General features: G+C 51.1%; 2 protein-coding genes across 5 annotated transcripts in view; one reads left to right on the forward strand and one right to left on the reverse strand.

Moving 5' to 3' along the window:
• Nucleotides 1–1,955: 1,955 nt before the first annotated feature.
• Nucleotides 1,956–5,725, forward strand: NR2E3 (nuclear receptor subfamily 2 group E member 3). The gene is made up of 8 exons (XM_074600618.1): nucleotides 1,956–2,013; nucleotides 2,931–3,081; nucleotides 4,149–4,252; nucleotides 4,345–4,599; nucleotides 4,684–4,865; nucleotides 5,101–5,332; nucleotides 5,410–5,515; nucleotides 5,593–5,725. The coding sequence occupies exons 1-8, from the start codon at nucleotides 1,956–1,958 to the stop codon at nucleotides 5,723–5,725; spliced, it is 1,221 nt and encodes a 406-aa protein (XP_074456719.1).
• Nucleotides 5,726–10,296: 4,571 nt separating this feature from the next.
• The window catches only part of MYO9A (myosin IXA), a 188,761-nt gene continuing 176,850 nt past the window's right edge, over nucleotides 10,297–22,207 (reverse strand). For 3 of the 4 annotated variants that reach the window (XM_074599687.1, XM_074599686.1, XM_074599683.1), the window contains 11 exons: nucleotides 21,623–21,734; nucleotides 20,764–20,825; nucleotides 18,286–18,478; nucleotides 17,601–17,729; nucleotides 17,138–17,243; nucleotides 16,549–16,680; nucleotides 15,321–15,444; nucleotides 14,452–14,505; nucleotides 12,098–12,300; nucleotides 11,749–11,891; nucleotides 10,297–11,321 (listed from right to left, as the gene is read on the reverse strand). In XM_074599687.1, coding sequence (XP_074455788.1) covers nucleotides 10,837–11,321; nucleotides 11,749–11,891; nucleotides 12,098–12,300; nucleotides 14,452–14,505; nucleotides 15,321–15,444; nucleotides 16,549–16,680; nucleotides 17,138–17,243; nucleotides 17,601–17,729; nucleotides 18,286–18,478; nucleotides 20,764–20,825; nucleotides 21,623–21,734 — 1,743 coding nt within the window. In that variant the 3' untranslated portion in view covers nucleotides 10,297–10,836. The remainder of the gene's footprint in view (nucleotides 11,322–11,748; nucleotides 11,892–12,097; nucleotides 12,301–14,451; nucleotides 14,506–15,320; nucleotides 15,445–16,548; nucleotides 16,681–17,137; nucleotides 17,244–17,600; nucleotides 17,730–18,285; nucleotides 18,479–20,763; nucleotides 20,826–21,622; nucleotides 21,735–22,207) is intronic. The other variant, XM_074599685.1, reaches the window with a different exon arrangement.

The raw sequence follows: 22,207 nt of genomic DNA on the forward strand, positions 1-22,207 counted from the left end.
GCCGCAGATGGCGGCTGTCAGAGATCTGGGTCAGGGCGGGGGGCCGCTGTGGGATGGGGGCTGCGGGGTGGGACAGGGCACCCCGGGGGGACAGGGGCTCCTGGGCGTGGAGGGGTGCTGCAGACAGGGGCGGTGGAGCCATGCTGCAGGCAAGGATGGAGCGGCAGGCAAGGGGTGATGGAGCCGTGCTGCAGGGAGGAGAACATGGAGCCATGCTGCAGGCAGGGGAGGTCGAGTGATGCCGCAGGCAGGGGTGACGGAGCCATGCTGCAGGCAGCATAATGGGGTGATGCTGCAGGCAGGATGGTGGAGCAATGGTGCAGGCAGGAGAACATGGAGTGATGGTGCAGGCAGGGGGGATGGAAGGGGGTTGCAGGCAGGATGGTGGAGCCATGCTGCAGGCAGAAGTGATGGAGCGATGCTGCAGGCAGGAGAACGTGGAGCGATGGTGCAGGCAGGGGGAATGGAAGGAGGTTGCAGGCAGGATGGTGGAGCAATGGTGCAGGCAGGAGAACACGGAGCCATGCTGCGGGCAGGGGAGGTCGAGCCATGCTGCAGGCAGGGGTGATGGAGCAACGCTGCAGGCAGGAGAACATGGAGCGATCGAGCAGGCAGGGGAGGTCAAGTGATGCTGCAGGCGAGGATGAAGGCCGGAGCGGCAGGCAAGGGGTGACGGAGCCATGCTGCAGGCAGCACAATGGGGTGATGCTGCAGGCAGCAGAGGGTGAGCAATGCTGCAGGCAGGAGAACGTGGAGCGATGCTGCAGGCAGGGGGGATGGAAGGAGGCTGCAGGCAGGATGGTGGAGCCATGCTGCAGGCAGCGGGGATGCAGCCACACAGCAGCCAGGATGGTGGCACCATGCAGCAGGCAGAGATGGCGGAGGGGTGACACTCCCCACCCCAGCCGCCGGATCCACTCTTGTCACTGCCGCCAGCCCTCAGCGGGGACCCGCTGGCAGTGCCTGTCCCCTGGGACGCCTCCGCTGGGGCCACAGACGGCAGTGATGCACCCGGGGCCACTGGCTGAGCTCCCCTCAGGAGGGACACAGGGGGCTGGGGACCCCTGGCCGCAGCCCAGCCCATCCCTGGGCAAGCCCAGGCCGGGTGACAGTGGCCACCCACCATCCCCCTGAGCTGGGCCGGGGGGGGTGGTTTAGCGGCTAAAGCCCTCAAATCCCAAATTGTGCTGCCCTGTCACGGCAAGGGTTTAGCAGCGGTTGCGTAACCCGGGGGCCACCTGGCCCCCACCCGCTGCCATGTCAGCAGCCCCGGCCCAACACCCCTGGGACCCCACGTCCCCCTGGGAGGGGAAACTGAGGCACCAGGGGGGCCCCCACCGAGCATCCCCCCTCCCCTCGCCATCAGGGCCGGTAATTAATTACTTGGGGGCAGGGAAATTACCCCCCTTAATTACCACTTTTCGTTATTCCCCTCTAACCGCCTTAGCAAGGGGCTTATGCGCTTATAGGACCTGGTGGGTCCCAAGGGGGGGACACACATATGGGGGGTCCCTACCCTGAGCCCCATCTCCCACCCCCGTTGCAATCTCAGCCTCACAATGCTGGGGGGGGACACACGACGGTACAGGCGGTGGAAGGGTGACACCCCCACGGTGGCCTGTGGCAGCACAGGGACAGGGGTGGCTTGGGTGTCGCGGGGTTTAGGGTTACAGGGCTGGGGCTCAGCACCTTTTTAATTCTTCATCGCGTGGCTGATTGATCCCCCCCCTCTTCGCCCCCCCCTGCCCCGCGCAGACACTAAAGATTAAGAGGGTGACAAAGAGGCGGCTGCTTACACAGCGCCCGCCGCTAAGCCGCCTTGAAGAGAGCAAGGCAAGAGCCCCGCTGCCCACAGAGCTGCTGGAGCACCCACCGCCCCACCACAGCCCGGGGCGCCTGCCGCGGCGGTGGCTGGAGGGAGGGGAGAGGGAGAGGTCAGGAACGCCGAGCAAGGGATGGCGGCATCGCCGGCGGGGTCAGTGGTGAGCGCCGGGCTGGATGATAGCCCCACGGGTAAGAGGCGACGTTCTGCTTGAGTGGGTGCGACACGGTGGGACCGCGGTCACCGGTGGGGTTGTTCTCTGAGATGGCTGAAGTCCCCATCACCCTCCTGCTCCAAAATACCCAGGGTCCCCCTCATGGACTTCAGGATGACTGGAGTCCCCATCACGGTCTTCTCCAAGATACTTGAGGTCCCCATTGTCATCCTTCTCCAGGATGTTAGGGGTCCCCCATTGTAGTCCTTCTCCTGGATGCCCAGGATCTTCATCCTAGTCCTTTTCCAGGCTGCCTGGGGTCCTCAGCTATTTCCATTCTCCAAGATACTGGCGGTCCCCACCGTGGTCCTTCTCTGGGCCATGATGCCTGCAATCCCTGACCCCAACCCTCTCCATGATGCCCGTGCTCCTTATCATGACCCTTCTCCAGGATCCCCAGGGTCCCCAGCTATGGCCTTTCTCCAGGACGCCTGCGGTCCCCAGCCACAGCCTCTCCTGGATGCCTGTGGTCCCTGCTGTGACCCTTCTCTGGGATGCCCATGGCCCCTTGCTGGGATGCCCAGTGTCCCCAGCCATGGCCCTTCTCCAGGACACCTCCAGTCCCTGATTGTGGCCCTTCTCTGGGATGTCTAGCATCCCCTCACTGGGACACTTGGTGGCCCCATCCCTAGGGACACCATTTCATCCCCTTCTAAAAGCCTCGTGAGAGTTCATCCTGCAGCATCCCAGATGCTGGGGCATGGGGAGATGCCAAACCCTGTGTGCAATCACTGGAGTCCCCGAGGTGTCCCCATCCATGTCCCTGGGCTGGACCAGTGGAAGTGGAAAACACCCCATTGCCAGCGTGCTGGGGGGCAGCGGGGAATGGTGGGAGGGACAAGAGGTATCGGAGTGCCCTGAGTCACCCTGAATGTGGTGGCTCCGCTCCTGCAGGGCTGAGCCCGGCCCCCGGCAAGGCGCTGAGCCCCGTGCTGCTATGCAAGGTGTGCGGGGACACCAGCAGTGGGAAGCACTACGGCATCTACGCCTGCAACGGCTGCAGCGGCTTCTTCAAGCGCAGCGTCCGCAGGAAGCTCATCTACAGGTGGGGACTGGGGTGGAGGCTCCTCATGGGGCAGGGACCAGGAGGTCGGGCAGGCAGTGGGGCAGGAACCCAGGGATGGGCGCTCAGAGGGACAGGGACCAGGAGGATGGATACACAGTAGGGTAGGGACCAGACGACAAGCACCCAATGGGGCAGGGACCCACAGGATGGACACCCAGCAGAGCAGTGGCTGCAGGGCATGGGCAATGAGTGGGGCAGGGACCCGGGGATGGCCACCCAGCAGGGCAGGGACCAGGGGACAGGCACCCAATGGGGCAGGGACCTGGTGGGGGGGGGTCCATGGGACCCAGGGGATGAGCACCCAGAAGGACAGGGACCGGTAGGACGGGCACCCAGCAGGGCAGGGATCTAGAGGTTGGACACCCAGTGGGGCAGGGACGAGGGAAACAGGCACCCAACGGGGTAGGGACCAGGGGAATGTGGACCCAGTGGGACAGGGACCCAGGAAACAGGCACCCAGCGAGGCAAGAACCCACGGGGAAGGACACTCATCAGGGCAGGGACAGGGGGACAGGCACCCAGCAGGACAGGCACCTTGAGGACAGACACCCAGTGGGGCAGGGACCAGGGGACAGGCAACCAGTGGGGTAGGCACCCATGGGATGGACACCCAGCAGAGCAGGGGCTGCAGGGCATGGGCAACGAGTGGGGTGGGGACCCGGGGATGGACACCCAGTAGGGCAGGAACTAGGGGACAGGCACCCAATGGGGCAGGGACCTGGGGGGGTCCAGGGCGCCCGTGGGGCCAGGACACCCATTGATGCAGGGTATTCAGTGTCCCCTCACCCCTGGAGGGGACAGGGCACCCCCGGGAGATGGGGCATTCATTGGGATGGGGCACCCGCTGGGGACAAGGTGCCCATTGGGGTGGGGCACCCACAGGGTGGAGGACAGCCATGGGGAGGGAGGGGACAAGGCACCCAGCAGGGACAAAGCACCCCCAGGACATGGTGCCCATGGAGGCAGGACACCCCTGGGGGACAGGATCCCACAGGGACAACAGGGGCCACCCCAGGGGCCGCAGCCGGTGCCACCTCTCCCCACAGGTGCCAGGCGGGGACGGGGCTGTGCCCGGTGGACAAAGCGCACCGCAACCAGTGCCAGGCCTGCCGGCTCAAGAAGTGCCTGCAAGCCGGCATGAACAAGGACGGTGAGACGGGTCGTGGTGGGAACACACACGGTGACAGTTTAAGGGGGGCTGACAGCAGGGCAGCCAGCCTTGATGCCACCTTGTCCTTGCAGCTGTGCAGAACGAGCGCCAGCCCCGCAGCACGGCCCAGGTCCGGCTGGACAGCATCGAGCTGGACGCCGAGCTGCCCCCAGAGCACGTGGCCACCACTCGTGAGGTCCCCCCCGCCTCCTGCCCGGCTCCCCGCGGTCCCGGTGCCACCGTGACCGTCACCCCGGGTCCCCGAGTACCCACGCCGCCCACAAACCATCGCTTCATGGCCAGCCTGATGACGGCTGAGACCTGCGCCAAGCTGGAGCCCGAAGACGGTATGTGGGTGCCGGTAGGGAGGGGACGGGTGGGAGATGTCCCCATGGTGTGGTGACCACCAGCATCCTCTTCTGTCCCCACAGCTGATGAGACGGTGGATGTGACGGGCAGTGAGCCGGAGCGGGCGACCGGCGAGTACCAGATGGCACCGTACCCAGTGGCCAGCCCCGAAAATGTCTACGAGACCTCAGCACGTCTCCTCTTCATGGCCGTGAAATGGGCCAAAAACCTGCCCGTCTTCTCCAACCTGCCCTTCCGTGACCAGGTGGGGTTGGGGACCCCCACGGGGCATTGGGGACCCCTCTATGGGGCAGTGGGAACCCCAAAGAATGTAAGGAACCAGCGGGATGGGGATGGCTGGAGCATCCCCACAACATTCACCGCAGGGTCTTGGGGTTCCCCCCCAGAAGATGGTCTTCAGCCCAACCAGCTGTGATGGCTTCAAGTGCCAGAGGCTTTGAGGGTGACAGGGGTTTTTGGGGCTTCCCCCCTCACCCCAGGTGATCCTGCTGGAGGAAGCGTGGAGCGAGCTGTTCCTGCTCTGTGCCATCCAGTGGTCCATGCCCCTGGAGAGCTGCCCGCTGCTGGCTGTCCCCGAGCCGGCCCCTGGCAAGCTGCTGCCAGCCACGCTGGACATCCGGGCACTGCAGGAGACCCTCGGTCGCTTCAAGGCGTTGGCCGTCGACCCCACCGAATTTGCCTGCATGAAGGCCGTGGTGCTCTTCAAACCAGGTGAGAGGACCCACCAGCACCTGCTGCTGCCTGTCCCCATGTACCCACCCCGCGCCATCACCCCCTTGTCCCCACAGAGACCCGTGGCCTGAAGGACCCTGAGCAGGTGGAGAACCTGCAGGACCAGTCGCAGGTGATGCTGGGCCAGCACAACCGTTCTCACTACCCAGGGCAACCCGTCAGGTACCGCCATCCCCACGTCCTCATGGGTGACGCCAGGGGTGGGGGCACTCACCCATAGCCACCACTCTGTCCCCCAGGTTCGGGAAGCTGCTGCTGCTCCTCCCGGCACTGCGCTTCATCTCATCCGAGCGTGTGGAGCTACTCTTCTTCCGCCGGACAATCGGCAACACCCCCATGGAGAAGCTGCTGTGCGACATGTTCAAGAACTGACCTTCCCCCCACCCCAGTGTCACCCAGGTTTTTGTCACCCTGCATTAGCACCCTGTCACCCCCCACCCTGCGCCTCCTCACCCCAGGATGCTGCGGAGCGTCAAGGTGCTCGTGGTCCCATCTCCAGGGTGGTGGCTGGGATGCTGCTGGCAGCTGGGATGTGGGACCAGCTTCACTGGGGACAGCTGGTGGCAGGGTGATGTCCCTGAGAAGGTGCCAGATGCACTGAGAGCACCTCATTGGGGTGGGCACCTTGACCCCAAGCGGTTGGGGACCCATAGACCCTGGCAAGGTGCCCTTGCTGTGGCACCAGGACCTATGGGACCCACTGCCACCTAAGGGTGACACCAGACTGGGGGTGACAATGGCCTGGGGTTGATGCCAACCCGGGGCATGACACCAGCCTGGAGGTGATGCCAGCCCAGGGTAACCTCAAAGCGACACTGGACATTGGGGTGATGCCAGCCCAGGGTATGAGACAAGACCAAGGGTGACATTGGCTGGGGTGATGGTGACACCAGCCCTGGGGTGACACTGGCCAGGGATGATGCCATCTGGGGGTTGATGCCAGCCCAGGGGTGACACTAGCCCAGGGGTGAGGCCAGCCCAGGGGTGATGCCAGCCCGGGGGTGACACTGGTGAGGGGTGATGCCAGCCCGGGGGTGACACCAGCCCAGAGGTGACGGTGGCTGGTGGGTGACACCATCCAGGGGCCGGCTGTCCCCCCCCAGGCACAATCACTGCCCCTCACTCTCAGGGCACGGGGCCCCCCCGCTGCGACTTCAGCTCCATGATCCCAGGGGACCCGCGGTGACGGACCCTCGGCCCCACGTCCCAGGGGGCTCCTGCTCTGCCCCCCCCTTTTATACTCCAAATAAAGAGGGGTTTTGCAGCCCGGCTCCTCCTGCCACTGCCGTGTGGTCCCCGTCCTCCGGGGGGTGGCACTGGGCGGGGGTGGGTGGTGGGAAGCACCAGCTGAGCATAAATAATCTGAATATCAAAAAAATGGAAAATAAATCATTTGAATATAAAAAACCCAAAAAACAAATTGTCTGAATATAACTAAATAAAAATAAAATGTAACTTAATAAAAATAAAATGTAACTAAATATAAATAAGATGTGTATAAACAACCCAAACTAAATAATCTCAGCAGAAATAAGATTAATAGAAATATCGTGGATAGAAATAAAATGAAAAGAAATAATCCAAATCTGAACGAATTGAAAATAAATTACCTGAAGGGAAATGATCGGAAATAACCTGAATAGAAATAAATTGGAAATAAATGATCTGACTAGAACCAGGATAAATAGAAATAATCCGATTAGAAATAATCTGAATAGAAATAATCTGGATGTAATGTGAATAGAAATAAATTGAAAATAATCTGAATAGAAATAATTAAAAATAATCTGAACAGAAATAAATTGAAAATAATCTGAATAGAAATAAAAATAATCTGAACAGAAATAAAAAGAACCTGAACAGAAATAAATTGAAAATAATCTGAATAGGAATAACCTGGATATAATCTAAATAGAAATAAATTACAAATAATCTGAATGGAAATAAATTAAAAATAATCTGAATAGAAATAAAAATAATCTGAATGGAAATAAATTGAAAATAGTCTGAATAGGAATAATCTGGATATAATCTAAATAGAAATAAATTACAAATAATCTGAAGAGAAATAAATTGTAAATAATCTGAATAGGAATAATCTGGATAGAAATAAACTGGAAATAATCTGATTATAAATAACCTGAAGTGAATGATGTGGGGGGCCGGAGGCAGCGCAGCCTCGGCCCCCGGGAGCCGCCGTGATCCCCCCCAGCATCAAACACAGCACCCAGCGCCAGGCGCTCCTCGTTACAGCTCTTTAATTAGCGGGGGGCGGGGGGGTGTGTGCCAAGCCGCTGTGTACAGCCGGGGGGGGGCTGAGGCAGGATCCACAAATTGCACTTTATACACACCACGGTCTGACAGCAGAAGGAAAAGACGCCCCCAAAAACCACCCCCCACCCCCAAACCTGACAGCGATGCGGGGGTGGGCCAAGCGGCAGCATCCCCCTGCCCAGGAATTCTTTGCCTTTATAGAATTACACTTTTATTTCTCTTTGTTTTTGTTTTTTTTTTTTTTCCTTTTTTAGACAGTTTCTAGCGCGGCTGACACAGGATAATATATCCTCGTACAATACAGACTTTGTTTTTAATTTACACGCAGCAGACTTATAAATTACTTAAAAAAATTTCCATTAAAAATAATAATAATAATAATAATAATAATAATAATAATAATAATAATAATAATTAACAGCACGCAGCCCCTCTCCTTTCCAGTAGTAAGTACATTCACTCTGCTCCGGAAAAAATCCCAATTTGTTGCCCCCAGAGCCGGCGCTTTGCCGGAGGAACGGCCGGGGGGGCTGGGGATGCGCCCGAGCCCCTGGAAAACCCCACTCCCCCCCGATTTTTTTTTATATATATATATATATATGTATATATATTTCTTTTCTATCTTTTTTCTTTATATATATAAAACAAATCTATATATAAAGAAATATATTTTCTATATATATTCTATACATTCTCTCTACAGAGAATATATATTTCTTCATATATATTTTTACATATATAAAGAAATATCTTTGGGGTATATATATTCTATATATTCTCTCTCTATATAAAGGATATATATTTCTTCATATTTTCCTTCATATATATATATAAAGAAATATATAGAAACAGATAAGAAAAATATATACTACATATAAAGAATATATTTCTTCACATATATGTAAATATAATACATGTAAAGAAATACATATAAACACATATATTTATTTATATATATTTCTTTACATCTAGAAGTATATATAAAGACATATATTACTTTTATATATATTTCTTTACATCTAGAAATATATAAAAATTTGTAAATATATATACTGTCTATAAAGAATATATATACTATATAGTTACTATATACACTGTATATAGTATATATATCTATTTTATATATTTATTATACATTTATATATAGTGTATGTATTCTTTATTATACAGTGTATATATGTAATTTTTATATATTTCTTTATTATCTTTTTATACGTTTCTTTATATGTATAAAAGAAACATGAATTACGTAAAGAAACATATTCTTTATATATATTATTTTGTGTACATTTTTCTTCATATATAGAATATATATATTCTTTCATACATTTTCCTTTATATATAGAATATATAGTCTTATATACATATTTTCTTTATATATATATTTTAAATATATGCATATATATAAGAGAAATACATATATAAGACAAAAGAAATATACCCAGACACACATATATATATATATATATTTGGAGGAGCAGCCTCAGCCTGATCCGCCGTCACTGGAGGGTGAGAAAAGGGATGCTGAGGCTGGAGCCCTTCCCCCCGCCCCCGGTCCCCCTGGCTGCAGCCTGCCCGCTTTGAGGCCAGTTCCGAGGATTTTGGTCAAAGAGGCTCTAAACCGGCTGGTTTTGGCGCAGAGTGCTGGGGACGCTCCCGCTGTTTCCATCTCCAGGGGTTTTGGGGTGGCTCCCCAGGAGCTTGCACCTTGGTGGCCACCACCCTCCTTCCCAGCGCATCCCAGGGCGCTCCCCAAATCCCTGTTTTTTCCCTTGGGGGCTGATGAAATCCCCTTTTCCCCCGTGGATGGGGGACAATTGACTGGGTCTTGCCCCACTCCCGGCATGTGGCGCGGCGGGGGATGCTGTTCCCGCACCCCAGCTTGCCCTGTGGCACCTATCGCTTTCCCCCATCGGAAAAAAATAAAAAAACCCAAACAAAAAATCAAAATAAAAAATAATTAAAATAAAAAATTAAAAAAAAACCCCAAACCACAAAATAAACCAAAATCAAACAAACACCCCAATAAATAAACCATCCCTCGAAGGAAATGGCACTTTGAGCAGGGGGAGAGGGGACCAAGGGGCGGCGGGGCTGAGCCCAGGGGTGCAGGGATGCCCAGCAAAACACACGCTACTCAGGAAGACTCAATTTTTTTGTATTTTCCCTCTTTTTGGTGGCGTTTAGGGAAAGGATGAGTCTCAACCCACAACGCCCAGCCCATCCGAAAGGCCAGATCCAGCCTTTCTTAATTTAATTAGTGCCTCGGGGCTCCTAATTTTGCCTTTCCAGAAGTTTTCTGGTACCTGGAGCTTCTCTGGGTGCCACCGATGGTGACGATGATGATGATACGGGAGGGATTAAGAGCTAGCGTTGCTAATTAGTCCTATCACAGGCACCGCTTTTACATCATGCTAATTACACCTCCAGGGATTTCTTCTTCAAAAAAACCAATGTATAGAGGCAAGTGACGGATGGTGACGCGGGAGGTGACATTGGCAGGATGGCTCAGCCCATTGCTTCCCTCCTCCCCGGCCAAAAATAATAACAATAATTAAAAAAAAAAAAAAAAAAAAGTCCTGTCGGGGAAAAATATAAAAAAAAAAAATAATAAAAATATATATATTTACAACAAACTCCAGTAACCGGCATATAAACAAATATAGCTTCAAGTAGTCCTTGATTATTATTATTATTATTTTTTAATACTGATGGTCTCCAAAAAAAAGAGAGGAAAGGTGGTTAGGTCACGTTAAAAAATAAAATAAAATTAAAAAAAAAAAAAAAGGTGATTTTTGGCAGATTTTAACACTTTTCCATGCGCTCAGCGTTGGCGTGGATGAGGTGGTTAAAGCGCGGAGGGCTTGGCTGGCTGGAGCGGAGCCGGCGCCAGCTCAGGATGCTCCCATGGGATTTTTAGGCTTCGGTTTTCTCCTACCGATGGGCGGTGATTCGGCACGACGATCTGGCGGCGCCACGCTCCGAGATGCCGGATGCTCTGAAGGGAAGGGCGCAGAAGCCGGCTGGTGCCCCTCCATCCCCAGGTCCAACCCACCTCCCCCCCCCCGAAGGTCGCAACCCCCCCAAAACCATTAAGGCCACCATTAAAACCGTCCCCCACCGGCCCTTTTATAATTAAGAATTCATCCTCCTGGCGTTAACAAGGGCAGGATGCTCCGGCGCGTGACGCGTCCCCAGGGTGGAGCATCTCAGACCATGAACTCGTTGCTCCCCAGGAGGACGAGGGGTTGGGCGGCAGCGCAGTCGGTCTCGGGGTTTCTCTTGCGTCCCCCCGCCGTCCCCCCATCTGGGGGCTCTTTGGTTTTCGGGGGGGATGTTTTCACGCTCTTCAGTTTCTGTTTGCCTTTCTCCGGGTTGAACGTCCCGCGGGTGGTGAACTGAGGCCGGTCCTCGGGATACCGGAGAGGTCCCACGAAGCCCTCGGGGCTCGCCTGCGTTTCGGGGGGTTCACCGGATCCCCCCGCTCGGTAGAAAGGCGATTTGGAGTACATCTGGAAGCGCTTTCGGGGTAGGTGGGGCAAGCAGGAGGTGGAGGATTGGGAGGAGGAGGAGGAGGAGGAGATGGAGGCGTCGGCTGGGTCCACTGGGTCCGGCCGGGTCCTGGGGTGCCTTCGCAGCCGGCTCGGCCCCTCTGCCTTGGCGGGGCGCAGGGAGGTAAGTGCTACGCTTCTCTCTGTGGGGGGAAGGACCACCGGAGGATTAACACCCCAAAACCACCCAGCATCTCAGCGCTGCTCCCCGGGGACGCACTCCAGCAAGCCAGGACAACGTTCTTGGCATCTCACTGTAGGTAGCATCATCCATGACGATGCGGCAGCACTGGAGGAGTGCTCACCTCCCCACCAAAGCCTGGGTGCTACCACCCACCTCCCCAGGTCCATGTATTTTAATCTTTAACTCCCATTTAAATTGCTGGCTTTAATTTTCCTGCGGGCAGGAAAAACCAAATAAACCTCCCCCGAAAGCTATCGAAAAACCTGAGCAACCTGGTGTAGTGGCAAATGTCTCTGCTCATTGCAGAGGGGTTGGACTAGATGATGTTTAAAGGTCCCTTCCAACCCAAACCATTCTATAATGAACCCAAGAACGCCTGGATTTACCCGAACGATCGGAGATGGCTCCTTCGGAGTCAAAGTTCAAATTTTCAGAGCTGTCGGCGGTGCCGATGGAGGCTTCTGATTCAAGGGTTTCATCGTCGGAGGCGCGGGGCTCCAGTGTCAGCATCTCGAACGTCAACTCCTCCCTGCCAAAACCAACCCAGTCCCATTGACACAACGGGACCAAAAAGGTGGGGAGGAAAAGAAAGGGATGCATGTACGCCAAGCGATCATGGAGGGAAGGAGTCCTCCAGGTCACCCTGTGAGTAGGACGTCAACCACATGATGTCAAGCAACATCCATAGGTAACCTATAGCCAGGGGACGTGACTTGAACCCTCAGCCAGACTCACTTTTCCTTCTGAAGGCTCTCAATCTGTTCAGTCAGCACCTTCTCCTCCTGCTGCATGGCCGCTTGCTGCTGCTCTGTCACCTCCATTTCCATGGCTTCCTCGCTGCTCATGGTCTCCTCAGGGACATCCGTCACCGAGGGTAAGCGCATGGCAACAGGAGATGTTGGGCTGGGGTAGGCACCGCGTCGCACACGTCCCTTGCCCTGAAGAGAGACAATGGTGTCACCACCACCAGCCAAGGTGATTTTGCAAACATCTCAGGTGCCAACCACACTGGTCTCCCAAGGAGTAAAGACAACGGTCCTGGCCGTGGGTCCTTAGTGCGCCACCAGCGGTCGCACCCAGGACCCTCCAAAATCTCACCCCAAGCTGGGAGAGGTACTACAAAGACTCAACACATTGGAGGGAGTGAGGGTGGAGGGAGCGAGGATGGCAGTGATGGACCAGCTACCAGCTGATGGATCAAGTGCAACTTGGACTTCAAAGCAAACCCAGCTTAGCAGCAGGATGGGTTTCCGCAAAGCCCACAGCCTGTGCGATGGGAAGCATGACCTGCCAGGTGCCCATGTTGGCTTTGGGTGGGAGCATCACCAGGGCTTTGATTTCAGGGCACCTGGCTCCTGCTTTATCACTAGATCATGTCTCGCATCCTTCCCTCGTCCACCCTTGGTATTTCCAGAGCATCGCAAGGGTCTCCACCGACTCCTTCAGCAAACAGTAATTCACACCTAAGCTCATTGCCCATGCTCTGATCTCATGTACACGAGATCCATAAACCAAGACCACCTCCAGTGGTCCATTATGAGACAATAAATGTTAATTTTTGGAGCCATGGTTAAACAGGGAGATTTACTGCAGCGGTTCCTGCTGAAAAGCTCTGAAGAACCATCTATTTTTTTTTTTTAATATTAAAACTAGCAATGGAAAAGGAGTCGAACCGGGGTAGTACGCATGGAAGAATATTATACATGCAGCTGCTTTAACCCTTCAAGGACCAGCGCTATGGATCTGCTCCACAGAGTAGAAGAAAAAGATGGGTTTTTGGGGATGAGGGAGACCACAGCCATTAAAAAGCTTTTATCTTAACCGTTATCATAACCAGACACATGTCATCTTCTAAATTCAAGATCCTGAACCAACCAGGACTTCGGATGTGTCGACCAGCCTGAGTCATGCCCATCACTTGCTGCCCTCCTCCTGACAACCACCACCCAGGATGAACCTGTATCTCCTCGTGGTTGAAGAGCTCATTGCAACACAGCTTTTCTCCCCATAGGACTATTTGAACCCTATGGTGGGGCATCCCCAGCTCTTCCTGATAACCCACGTGCCCAGAGCAGGTTTGCAGGGTAAAGGAGCCTCCCTTTTTCTCTTTAAAAGCGAGATTTGCTCCATTTTACCCCTTCTAACGTCACATCTGAGACACCTTTCTTTGGCAGCAAAGCCGTTCCCATGCCCCAGCGCTCTTCTGACGACACCTCACGTGGGCTCCTGAGCTGAAGCGCAGCTACCTGAATCCTATTAGCCAAAACCCCTGAGATCCCAAAGATCCCACCATCTCATGGACTTAAGCCTCTGCGAATGGCGTGCTTGTGAAACAGCATCAGGGGAGCAGAGCTCAAATTTTGCTCTTCTCTGTCTCCTGACCCTTATGGATGCTGAAGGACAGGGAGAAGGATCATGGGCCGAATTTGGTAGGAAGGGAAACAGCCCCATGAGCATCCCCAAAAACCTGCAGGCGCTCTTCTTGCCCGTCGCGGTCTCACTAGGAAGTCAAACTCAAGCTGGGATGGAGCTGGGAAATACAAGGGTTGCTGGACCCCTCCCAATTCAAACATGACCTTGTGTTCAAGGTGGTGGTGGTGCTCCTCCTCCAAGAAGGTGGAGGAGGCCTTTAGATGCCTCGTGGTCTCTGAGGCATCTGAGCTGGGGGTCTTATTCACCATCTCGGACACAGCAGCACTGCAAAACCAACTTGATGCTGAAATGCATCCTGAGCGAGCAGAAATTGGGGTGGGAAGGGAAGGGATGAGTCAAGCAAAGCAAAGAAGAGGGAAACACAGGATGTAAAAAGAAAATAAAATAGAAAAAAAATAAGTAGGACGGGGAAAAGGGCTGCAAAGTGGTTGTTTGAGGAGCTGCGTGCAGGGGTGGCCGAGTGCAGGCCGTCCTGAACTCCTGCCGCCTGGGGGACCTGCGGGAGAAACAGTGGCCCTGAGGAGTGGCACCCGCTCGGGAACAAGACGGGCAACGTCATGGACAATGGCCGGTGGGACGGGGCTGGAATGAGCGGCGGTGACACACAACGTAAGGACGCGGCGGCTGGCGCAGGGCGCGCTGCAGTTAATACATACCGGGATTGAACTGCGGGTTATGCTCATAAATCTAACTGCAATTAGTACGGGTTTCTGGATTAGAGAGGAGATGAAAAGGAAAGCAGAAGGTTAGAGTGCACATGCCGTTGCCCCTCCAAAAAACCCGTTTTTGTTCATTTTTATGTATTTTTTTTTGTTTTTTTTTTTTTTTTTTTCAAACTGGTATGAGCAGGGCAGCTCTGCAGCACCAGCCCCACAACCTTGGGCAGCCCCTGCTTGGATTTCATCCCCAAAAAAGCAGGAGCAACATATCCCTGAGGACCACAGCGGGCAGGTCCAAGCAGAGGGGCCGCTCGGCTCCTTAGCCTAAGCCTGGGACGACCGTGCTGTGCCGAGTCCGTCCCTTTCCTGCAGCCCAACAAGCCAAGCGCAGCGTGCATCTGCAGCCCGCCGGCCCCCCAGGAAGCATGGAAGCTCAATGAGATGGGTTTGAGGCTCCCAAAAAGGCAGTGCAGGAGCAGGGGGGACTTTTGGGAAGCTCATTTTGTGTTTAGATAATGTGACTGAGCACAAAAAAAGGATGGTCCAGGTCTCCCATGGGGCGAAGTCAAGCCGGTCAATGAAAGGCTTGACTCAACCCAGGACCAAACAGCTCAAATGAAGGTGGAAACATTGATCAGGAGCATCTGAGTTGGAGCGATCACGTTTCCACAGACTGTTTCCACCTCCTTGTGCTTTGGTATGACTCCCTGCAAAGATGAGGAGCCACCACGGGCCTGAGGGTCCCTGTCTTGGGGGAGATGGTGTAGGTGGTTGCGAGGGGTTTGTGAGGCTGGGATAAGCAGGAGAAGACAAGGTAGGGTTGCTTCAGGGGCAAGGAGAGGACACAGATGGCTTTGGCATCTCACCATCGATCTGCGGATCAAGGAGAGGCGGCTTTTGGCTTTGTTCTCTGCAAACTCCAGGCTGTTGATGTCCTTGAGACGAGCCTTGTATTTGTTCATCTGCTCGATGACGATTAATTCTACGCAACTAATGGGGGAAAAATCCAAAAGAAGATAAAATGGGAGGAGGAAATTATTTGATTTGAGCTGTTTCTGTCTTGCCTGAAGATCTGTCCTGATGGAAAGGCATGGAGGGAGAAAGATCCAGCTGGAAACCAAAGAGTAGTGGAAATGCCGCTAAAAATAGTGATAATAGGCTATGGATGGATCGAGGAACTCGAACTAGAGAAATTAAAAACCTCCAAGGATCCCACTGGAGAAATTTTCCTCCCTTGGAAGACAGATGAAGGAAATACAAACCTGGGGAAGGCAGGTTGCTTCGAACTTGCTTGCACGCAATAGTGCTGCAGCGAGCTTGTTCAGCTGAGCTGACTGTTGAATGCTGTCAGGAGTGTGTTTGGGGAAAAAAATAATCCTTTCTGCATAATAAAATTAGAGCATGTGCTATAGCTAAAGTCTAAAGGAGAAGCTACAAAGAAATCCTCTTAAAGGATAAGTGCTCCTACCAGCTGTGTCTCCAAGCACGCTCTGGTCTTCAACAATTTTAATATTTAATAAAATCACCTCTTTCAGAAGCCCAGCCCTTCACTGGATGGTTTCCATTATTATAATTGTTTCCATTATTATAATTGTCTCCATTATCTGTTTTTAAGTCTATTTAAAACAAGCCAGACTGAATTAAGGCAAATGCTTCCCTTTTTCTCTGTAAAACCTTTGCAAATATGTCAAATACTTTAAAGAAATCTAAGTATGCAATATTAATATTGCTGCAGACCAAACAAGCTCACCTCCTCAAATAAAAAAGACAAAATTAAGAATAAAGATCTGCTTGCCATAAATGGCATTAACTATAAAACCACACCAGCACAAACTCCATCTTTTCCTGTTGAGATGTGTCGGGCAGGAATGCAAGTTGGTCTGCTCTTGCGGATCCTCTATTGCTTAAAAACCCCCTCTAGGGGATTGAGAGAATATGAAATATCTTCATGAAGATGCATTTAATATGTGTTTATAATCTCCATGTTAAAACTCTCTAGTCTTCATCCATTTGACCGTACTAAAGAGTTATCAAGATGTGAGTGGTGACATGGCAATGGTTATGGAGCTGGATCATCCAGCACCACGTTCTTACGTGGTTGTTTTACTGATGTCCTGAACGCTCTGCAGCGGGTCTGTGGTATCGGGGCAGCGGAGGATACAGGGAGCAAAGACGATGGCCAAGGCATTAGCTGACATGCGATTGGTCTCTTCTTGGAGGGCAATCCTAAAAAAAATAAGGGATTAAGAGAGAAGTCAGAGGTGAAGGCACCTCCACTGCACTTCTTCTACATGGCCATGGATGAACAGAGGAGATGACATTTCTACAGTGCATTCTTGGTCTGCTAGCAAGCACGCTGCTCTGCCCTCTGCTTTCTTGATGGAGAAAGCCAAACCTGAAGACATCTCAGGCGCTCCCAAGGCAGGGAAACAACTGGTTTTCCACCCAAAAAACCTGTACCTGCAGCAGTGAGAGGTACCATGAGCAACCAGAGCGCTGTGGAGGTTGCTCATCAATACAAGCATCGTTTGGAGAAATAGCTCTGGGGCCACCTCCTGGGAGACATGATGGACGTGAAAGCTCTTCTCTTTCCCTTGCCCACCTGCTTTTGGTCTCACCTATTTTGGTATGAAGGATGCCTGACCACCTTCCCATTGCCCGAAACTGCCCTGACCCAACATACCTCACCAGGTGGAAGATGAGACGCTCCAAGGTGCTGAGATGGGTGCGGGAGAGCTGGTCTATGACTGAATACACTCCCCGCACTGTCTCCTTCCTCTCCTGGAGGCCTGCGGAGAAAAGACCAGCATTTAGGGGTGGCTTCTACTTCTTCCTCCTATTTAAAATGATACCTTCTTAACGCTTGCTTACTTTTACTACTCAAAGACGATTCTTCTGGCTAATAGTTTGGGCTGAAATCTGCTGAACCATGGTGCAAATGCATGCCACCAAAGGCAATATCGAACTGCCCATGGCTTTGCATAAGAAAAACCCTTATAGCCAAAAAATCAGACTTTGAAACCAGGTAAATATAATTTGGCAAAACCAGCTGGTTTGGGCAGAAAGAGTTAATAAAAAGTTTGGCACTAAAAGCAGCCACCGTTTTCCTCCGCCAAGGGAATGGGATAGTGAAGGAGGCTCCTTACCCATCGCCCGCAGAAACTCCTCGTAGAGCTCGAAGGTCATGAGAGGGTTGGGCAGATCTCGGAGCCACTGTTTGAACACGCTGGCAATGACGTGGATGTTGTAGTCGTCTAAATTCACATTCTCAATGTCTGGGTTTGGCAGCAGATTGAGGAAAAAGAAAAAAAACAGGAGGGAATGATCAACATGAAGCTGTTAGTGAAGCCAGGGGGCTGGACTAGATGACCTTTAAAGGTCACTTCCAATCCAAACCATTCTATGATAAGCTACTCTTCTATGACTGAAAATGTTCACATGCCACCCCAAAATCACACTGTGTCTAATGGCAAGAAATCCAGCCCTTGATTTCAGCTCCACGTGTTAAAATTAGAGAAATGCATTTCCAGAGCAAGTCATCTTAGGTGGGACCAGGATTTCTTTTCTTACTGACATCTATTGCTATTTTTAAGTAAGGCAGCATTTTCCCTCAACTAGAAGGACTTTTTTCACGTATTGCACCCAAAAAAGCATGAATTGGTGACCCGAGTTTTGGTTGGAGATGTGAAAGCATCACTTGCACAGCCCGCAGTTGGGGAAGGCAGGACTGCTCCCTTGTTTTGCCCTGATGAAGCATCCCAACTTCCTTACATCCAACCTTGAGGCTGCAAGATTTTTCTCCCCAGGTGGAGTTTTTTTCCCACCCTTTACCTGTATCGAGCCCTTGCCGCAGCTCCTTGATCTTGTTGGTGGACCCTGATTTTCTGTAAATGCCCTCTGTGTACAGCCCGTGCATTTCAATGTAGTTGATGAGCTTCTCCACCAGCACCGGCACTGCTCGCTCCTCGCTGGTCAACCGGGAAAGCTCCACACCAAACTGCCGAGAAGAGAGCTCGGGGTCATACTGAAGAGGAAAAGGAAACACAAGAGTTGTAAAATCCTTTTAGGAAGCAATGCTGATGCGGCGCTTGGATCCGACTGCTATTCAGACTTCCTCGGCTGATCCAGGTGACGTGCAAGTCAGTCTAATGAAGGAGAAGAGGACAGCCAGCAATGTACACCATGCAATGCTAAATCAGTCTCCAGACATGCACCTGAAGTCATAAAGGTTGGATTTTCTTTCTTTAACCACCCCACTGTGGTTATATTCTCAGGCTGCCAGAGCCAATGCAGCTGGGCATGGTCCTCCTCCACCTCCTGCCCCTCTGGCACCATCTCCAGGGGTGATTTCACTCCCCAAAGAGGATGCATGATGCAGAACAGGTGAATCTGAGTCTTGGGTATTTAGATCAACTCACAGCATTGGCAATTACAAAACGTCTGTGAACAAATATGATGCCAAAATAAGAGCATGAAAAAACCCATCTACATCTGTCAGGAAAGACCCATTTTCCAGTTGCAAACACTCACTGGAGATATGATATCTGGCAAATTCAAATGTGAACAAAGTCCTCCTGCATGGAAGGTTTCGTGTGGGAAAAGTCAAAAGACCCAATAAAATTTTGACACAAATGCTCAGCCCCAGCAAAAGGATGTGAGATGGCACACGCTGCAATCCAGTCATTAGCAAGACAGTAGTGACCATGATCAAGGTCACAGCACCCCTTATAACCACTCCTGCATCTTTGTTTTTCCCATTCAAGGTCATCCTTTCATCAATCTTGTCAATCTTATGAGATGATGTGGGGAAGATGCCCATGCTCTTTCATGCTCTAGGGAAAAAAAAAAAACCACCCCAGAATCGCCTGGTCTCAGCTACCACCTGGAATTCATCACCTGCTGCTCAACCAGCCTGCTTGGCTGCTCAAACTACCAGCAAATGCGATGCCACAAAACCCATGCACTACTTTACTCAAGTCAAGTAGCTCTGAGACGAGGACCAAGCATGGGTGAAAACAACTCTACAGCCATCGGAAGAGATGAGCTTGCTGCTTGCTCAAGTTCACCGTAGATCTGGAGAAACAGATCCAGCCTGGGACAAGGCTAACAGTTACAAAATCAACTGTTGCCAGAAAATAAAGACCTCTTTCTCCAAGCATAATAGATGGTTTGTGGCTCCCTGTTGCTGAAAACAAACCTAAAAATGTTAACACACCAAGCGCAGACAAGCCAGAGCCTTCCTAGGGAAGGACCTCCAACTGTCCAAGTGGAACGCTACCGTGGAGACATGGTGAACTTGCTTCCTTGGGTACAGCACAAGAACTTCCTTGTGCAGAGAAACCCCAAGAAACGAGAAGGCTCCAAGGATCTCTGAGCTTCTCTGAAAAAAAATAATAATCAGAGATCTCATTGAACTTTCCAGATTTTAGAGCAGAAACTCATATGAGGCATTCCCAGCTCTTGCAGAAATATTGCCAAAAAGAGAATGAGTGCAGCAAAAATGCCATATATATTCAAAATAAAAATATATTCAAATATATATAATCTTTAATGTATATATTCAGATTATTTCTTGGGGAAAATGTAATCATGCAGCTTTACAGAGGCTGTATATTATGGAGGCTGTATATTATGGAGGCCATTCTTCCTCGAGAAGCCTCCCAGGGAGCTGATAAAGCTTTGTGCACATTATTATCCTGGCTGTATTAACATTCTTTGGGGCACAAAATAATCTATTTAAAAGAAAAACCATCAAATCTTGATGATTCATTGTTAGCGGGGACGACCTGCTGCATTCATTCACTGTCCTCCACACTCTTAAACCCAGCAAACGATATTTAACTCCCCTCTATGGAGGACGGTGAGGACTTGAGCATCCCTCCACCCACCCTTCCCTGCTCAGCTGTAGTGCTGCTACTGGCTGGGGACCACGTCATGAGCCCGAGCAGGGACCAGCGGGGTTAAGAATAACCCGTGTTTTCCAGAATAACCCCACATTTCTAAGTCCTTAAGAGTTTTAAAACGAGGCAGCTTTCTATTATTCAGTGCGGTCACAAGGCAGGGAACGTCACTGCAACATTTGCTGCATGTCTGGGCAGGTACATAGCGATGCATCGCTGCGTTACTCCCAAAATACACACAAACCCCAAAGCACTGGTTGGAGAGACCTCCAGCGACCTCTGCTCCAAGCTCCTGCTCGAAGGAGGGTTATTGCCAGCATTATATCAAGTTCTGTCCCTGCAAACATTTCTTTGTATACAAGCCATCTGAAAGGTATTTAATGAAAGAAAAGGAATGAGAGACTTTTACCTTTTTGGAGCACTTGGTCGTGGTTTTAAGACAGCACTTCTTGTGACAAGCATATTTACATACTGCAATGAAGAAAAATTGTATTTAATAATCCAGAAAGTCATGATACTGGAAAAATACGAATTAATATGAAGTAAGTAGCTCCTCTCAGGACTAGCAGGTCAAAAGCATGTTGAATTTGCAGTTTCCAGGGGCCAAGTCTATCTTTAAAGGTCCCATATTTAAGTTCTGAAACATCAAAAAAAAACCCTCACAGATGAAGTGGGAAAATAATCCATGAGTCACTGAGCTATCAGACATGGATACCCTTAAAGAGGTTGGAAATACCACCTAATTTGTATCCTTCCTGCACTGGACTTCAGCCTGAAATACCCCAGGGTTGATACTTTCAACCTAATCAGAGAAATGTTGGAAAACCTAAAGTGATGGATCAACCTTTCCCATCAGTCCTCCTCCATTTTCCTGATCTCCCCAAAAATTCATGTGCCTGGAGGTGAAACGGGCTAAGCCAAATGAATTGGCCATGGTCATGAGACCCACAGGATCCTACGGGCTGAAGCCCTATGGCACATTTGCCATACCCAACTCTACTGTCCTTCTTAAGATGATACTTAAATATGGTTTGACCATATGACTTTATGGGATAAGACGTGTACCACAAAGCTCTCGCACACAAGGACTGCTGGGATGGACTTTCTAGTTGACTTTAGAAACCCTTAACATCTGTCCCAAAAGCTCTTCCAATGTGAAAAAACCCAAATTATTTGAGAGTGGGGTTGCAAGAAAACACCTTTCAAAATCCCCAAACTCATCACTGTGATACAAGCACATGAAAAAAGATGAAAGAGAGCATGCTTACATTTACAAACAGAAGCCCTGTCCATTATCCAGATCAAGGAGGAACAATATTCACAGTAGGTGGGGATGCTGTACTGGGTTGCCTTAAAAATGTGACCGTTGTGCTCTTCCACCTGCGACGATAAAGGTTGGGTGGTGAGAAAAAGGAGATGGGAGCTTGGTCTGCTGCAAAATGGGGGAGATGAACACAGTCAGCTCTCCAACTTTTAGCTACTATTTGCTATTTTTCTTTCCTTTGGAGCCCAATAACCCCATAGGCAACCCAAACAGACATCCAGCCTGTATGGAAACCAAACCACCATGCAGGTTAGAAACTGTGCTTGACTGAGGTTGGCTGGTCAACTTCTCCATGTTAAGAAGGTCTCCTATGCATCCAAAGCCCCTTTTTGCTCTGCACCTGCACGCTCTCTAGTACTATCGTATCCTTTAGGACAAAAGGAGATGTAATCTCCTACACCTCTGATATTAGACATGTAAAACACAGCCTATAAGTTTATGCAGAGGCCCAAAGCAATGCTTTCTGTTTCGCTCTCAGTTCTTCTGTAATAACTCTTGACATTACATTTACTGTCTTGACTGATGCGGG

The sequence above is a fragment of the Larus michahellis genome, chromosome 9, assembly GCF_964199755.1.
Source record: "Larus michahellis chromosome 9, bLarMic1.1, whole genome shotgun sequence".
In the NCBI taxonomy this organism is placed as follows: domain Eukaryota; kingdom Metazoa; phylum Chordata; class Aves; order Charadriiformes; family Laridae; genus Larus; species Larus michahellis.

Excerpts from the sequence above, each read along its gene's own strand:
- NR2E3 (XM_074600618.1), top strand. The coding sequence starts at position 1,956 with ATGGCGGCATCGCCGGCGGGGTCAGTGGTGAGCGCCGGGCTGGATGAT. Across the intron at positions 4,600-4,683 it reads CAAGCTGGAGCCCGAAGACG|CTGATGAGACGGTGGATGTG; the intron begins GTATGTGGGTGC and ends CTGTCCCCACAG. Across the intron at positions 4,866-5,100 it reads ACCTGCCCTTCCGTGACCAG|GTGATCCTGCTGGAGGAAGC; the intron begins GTGGGGTTGGGG and ends CCCTCACCCCAG.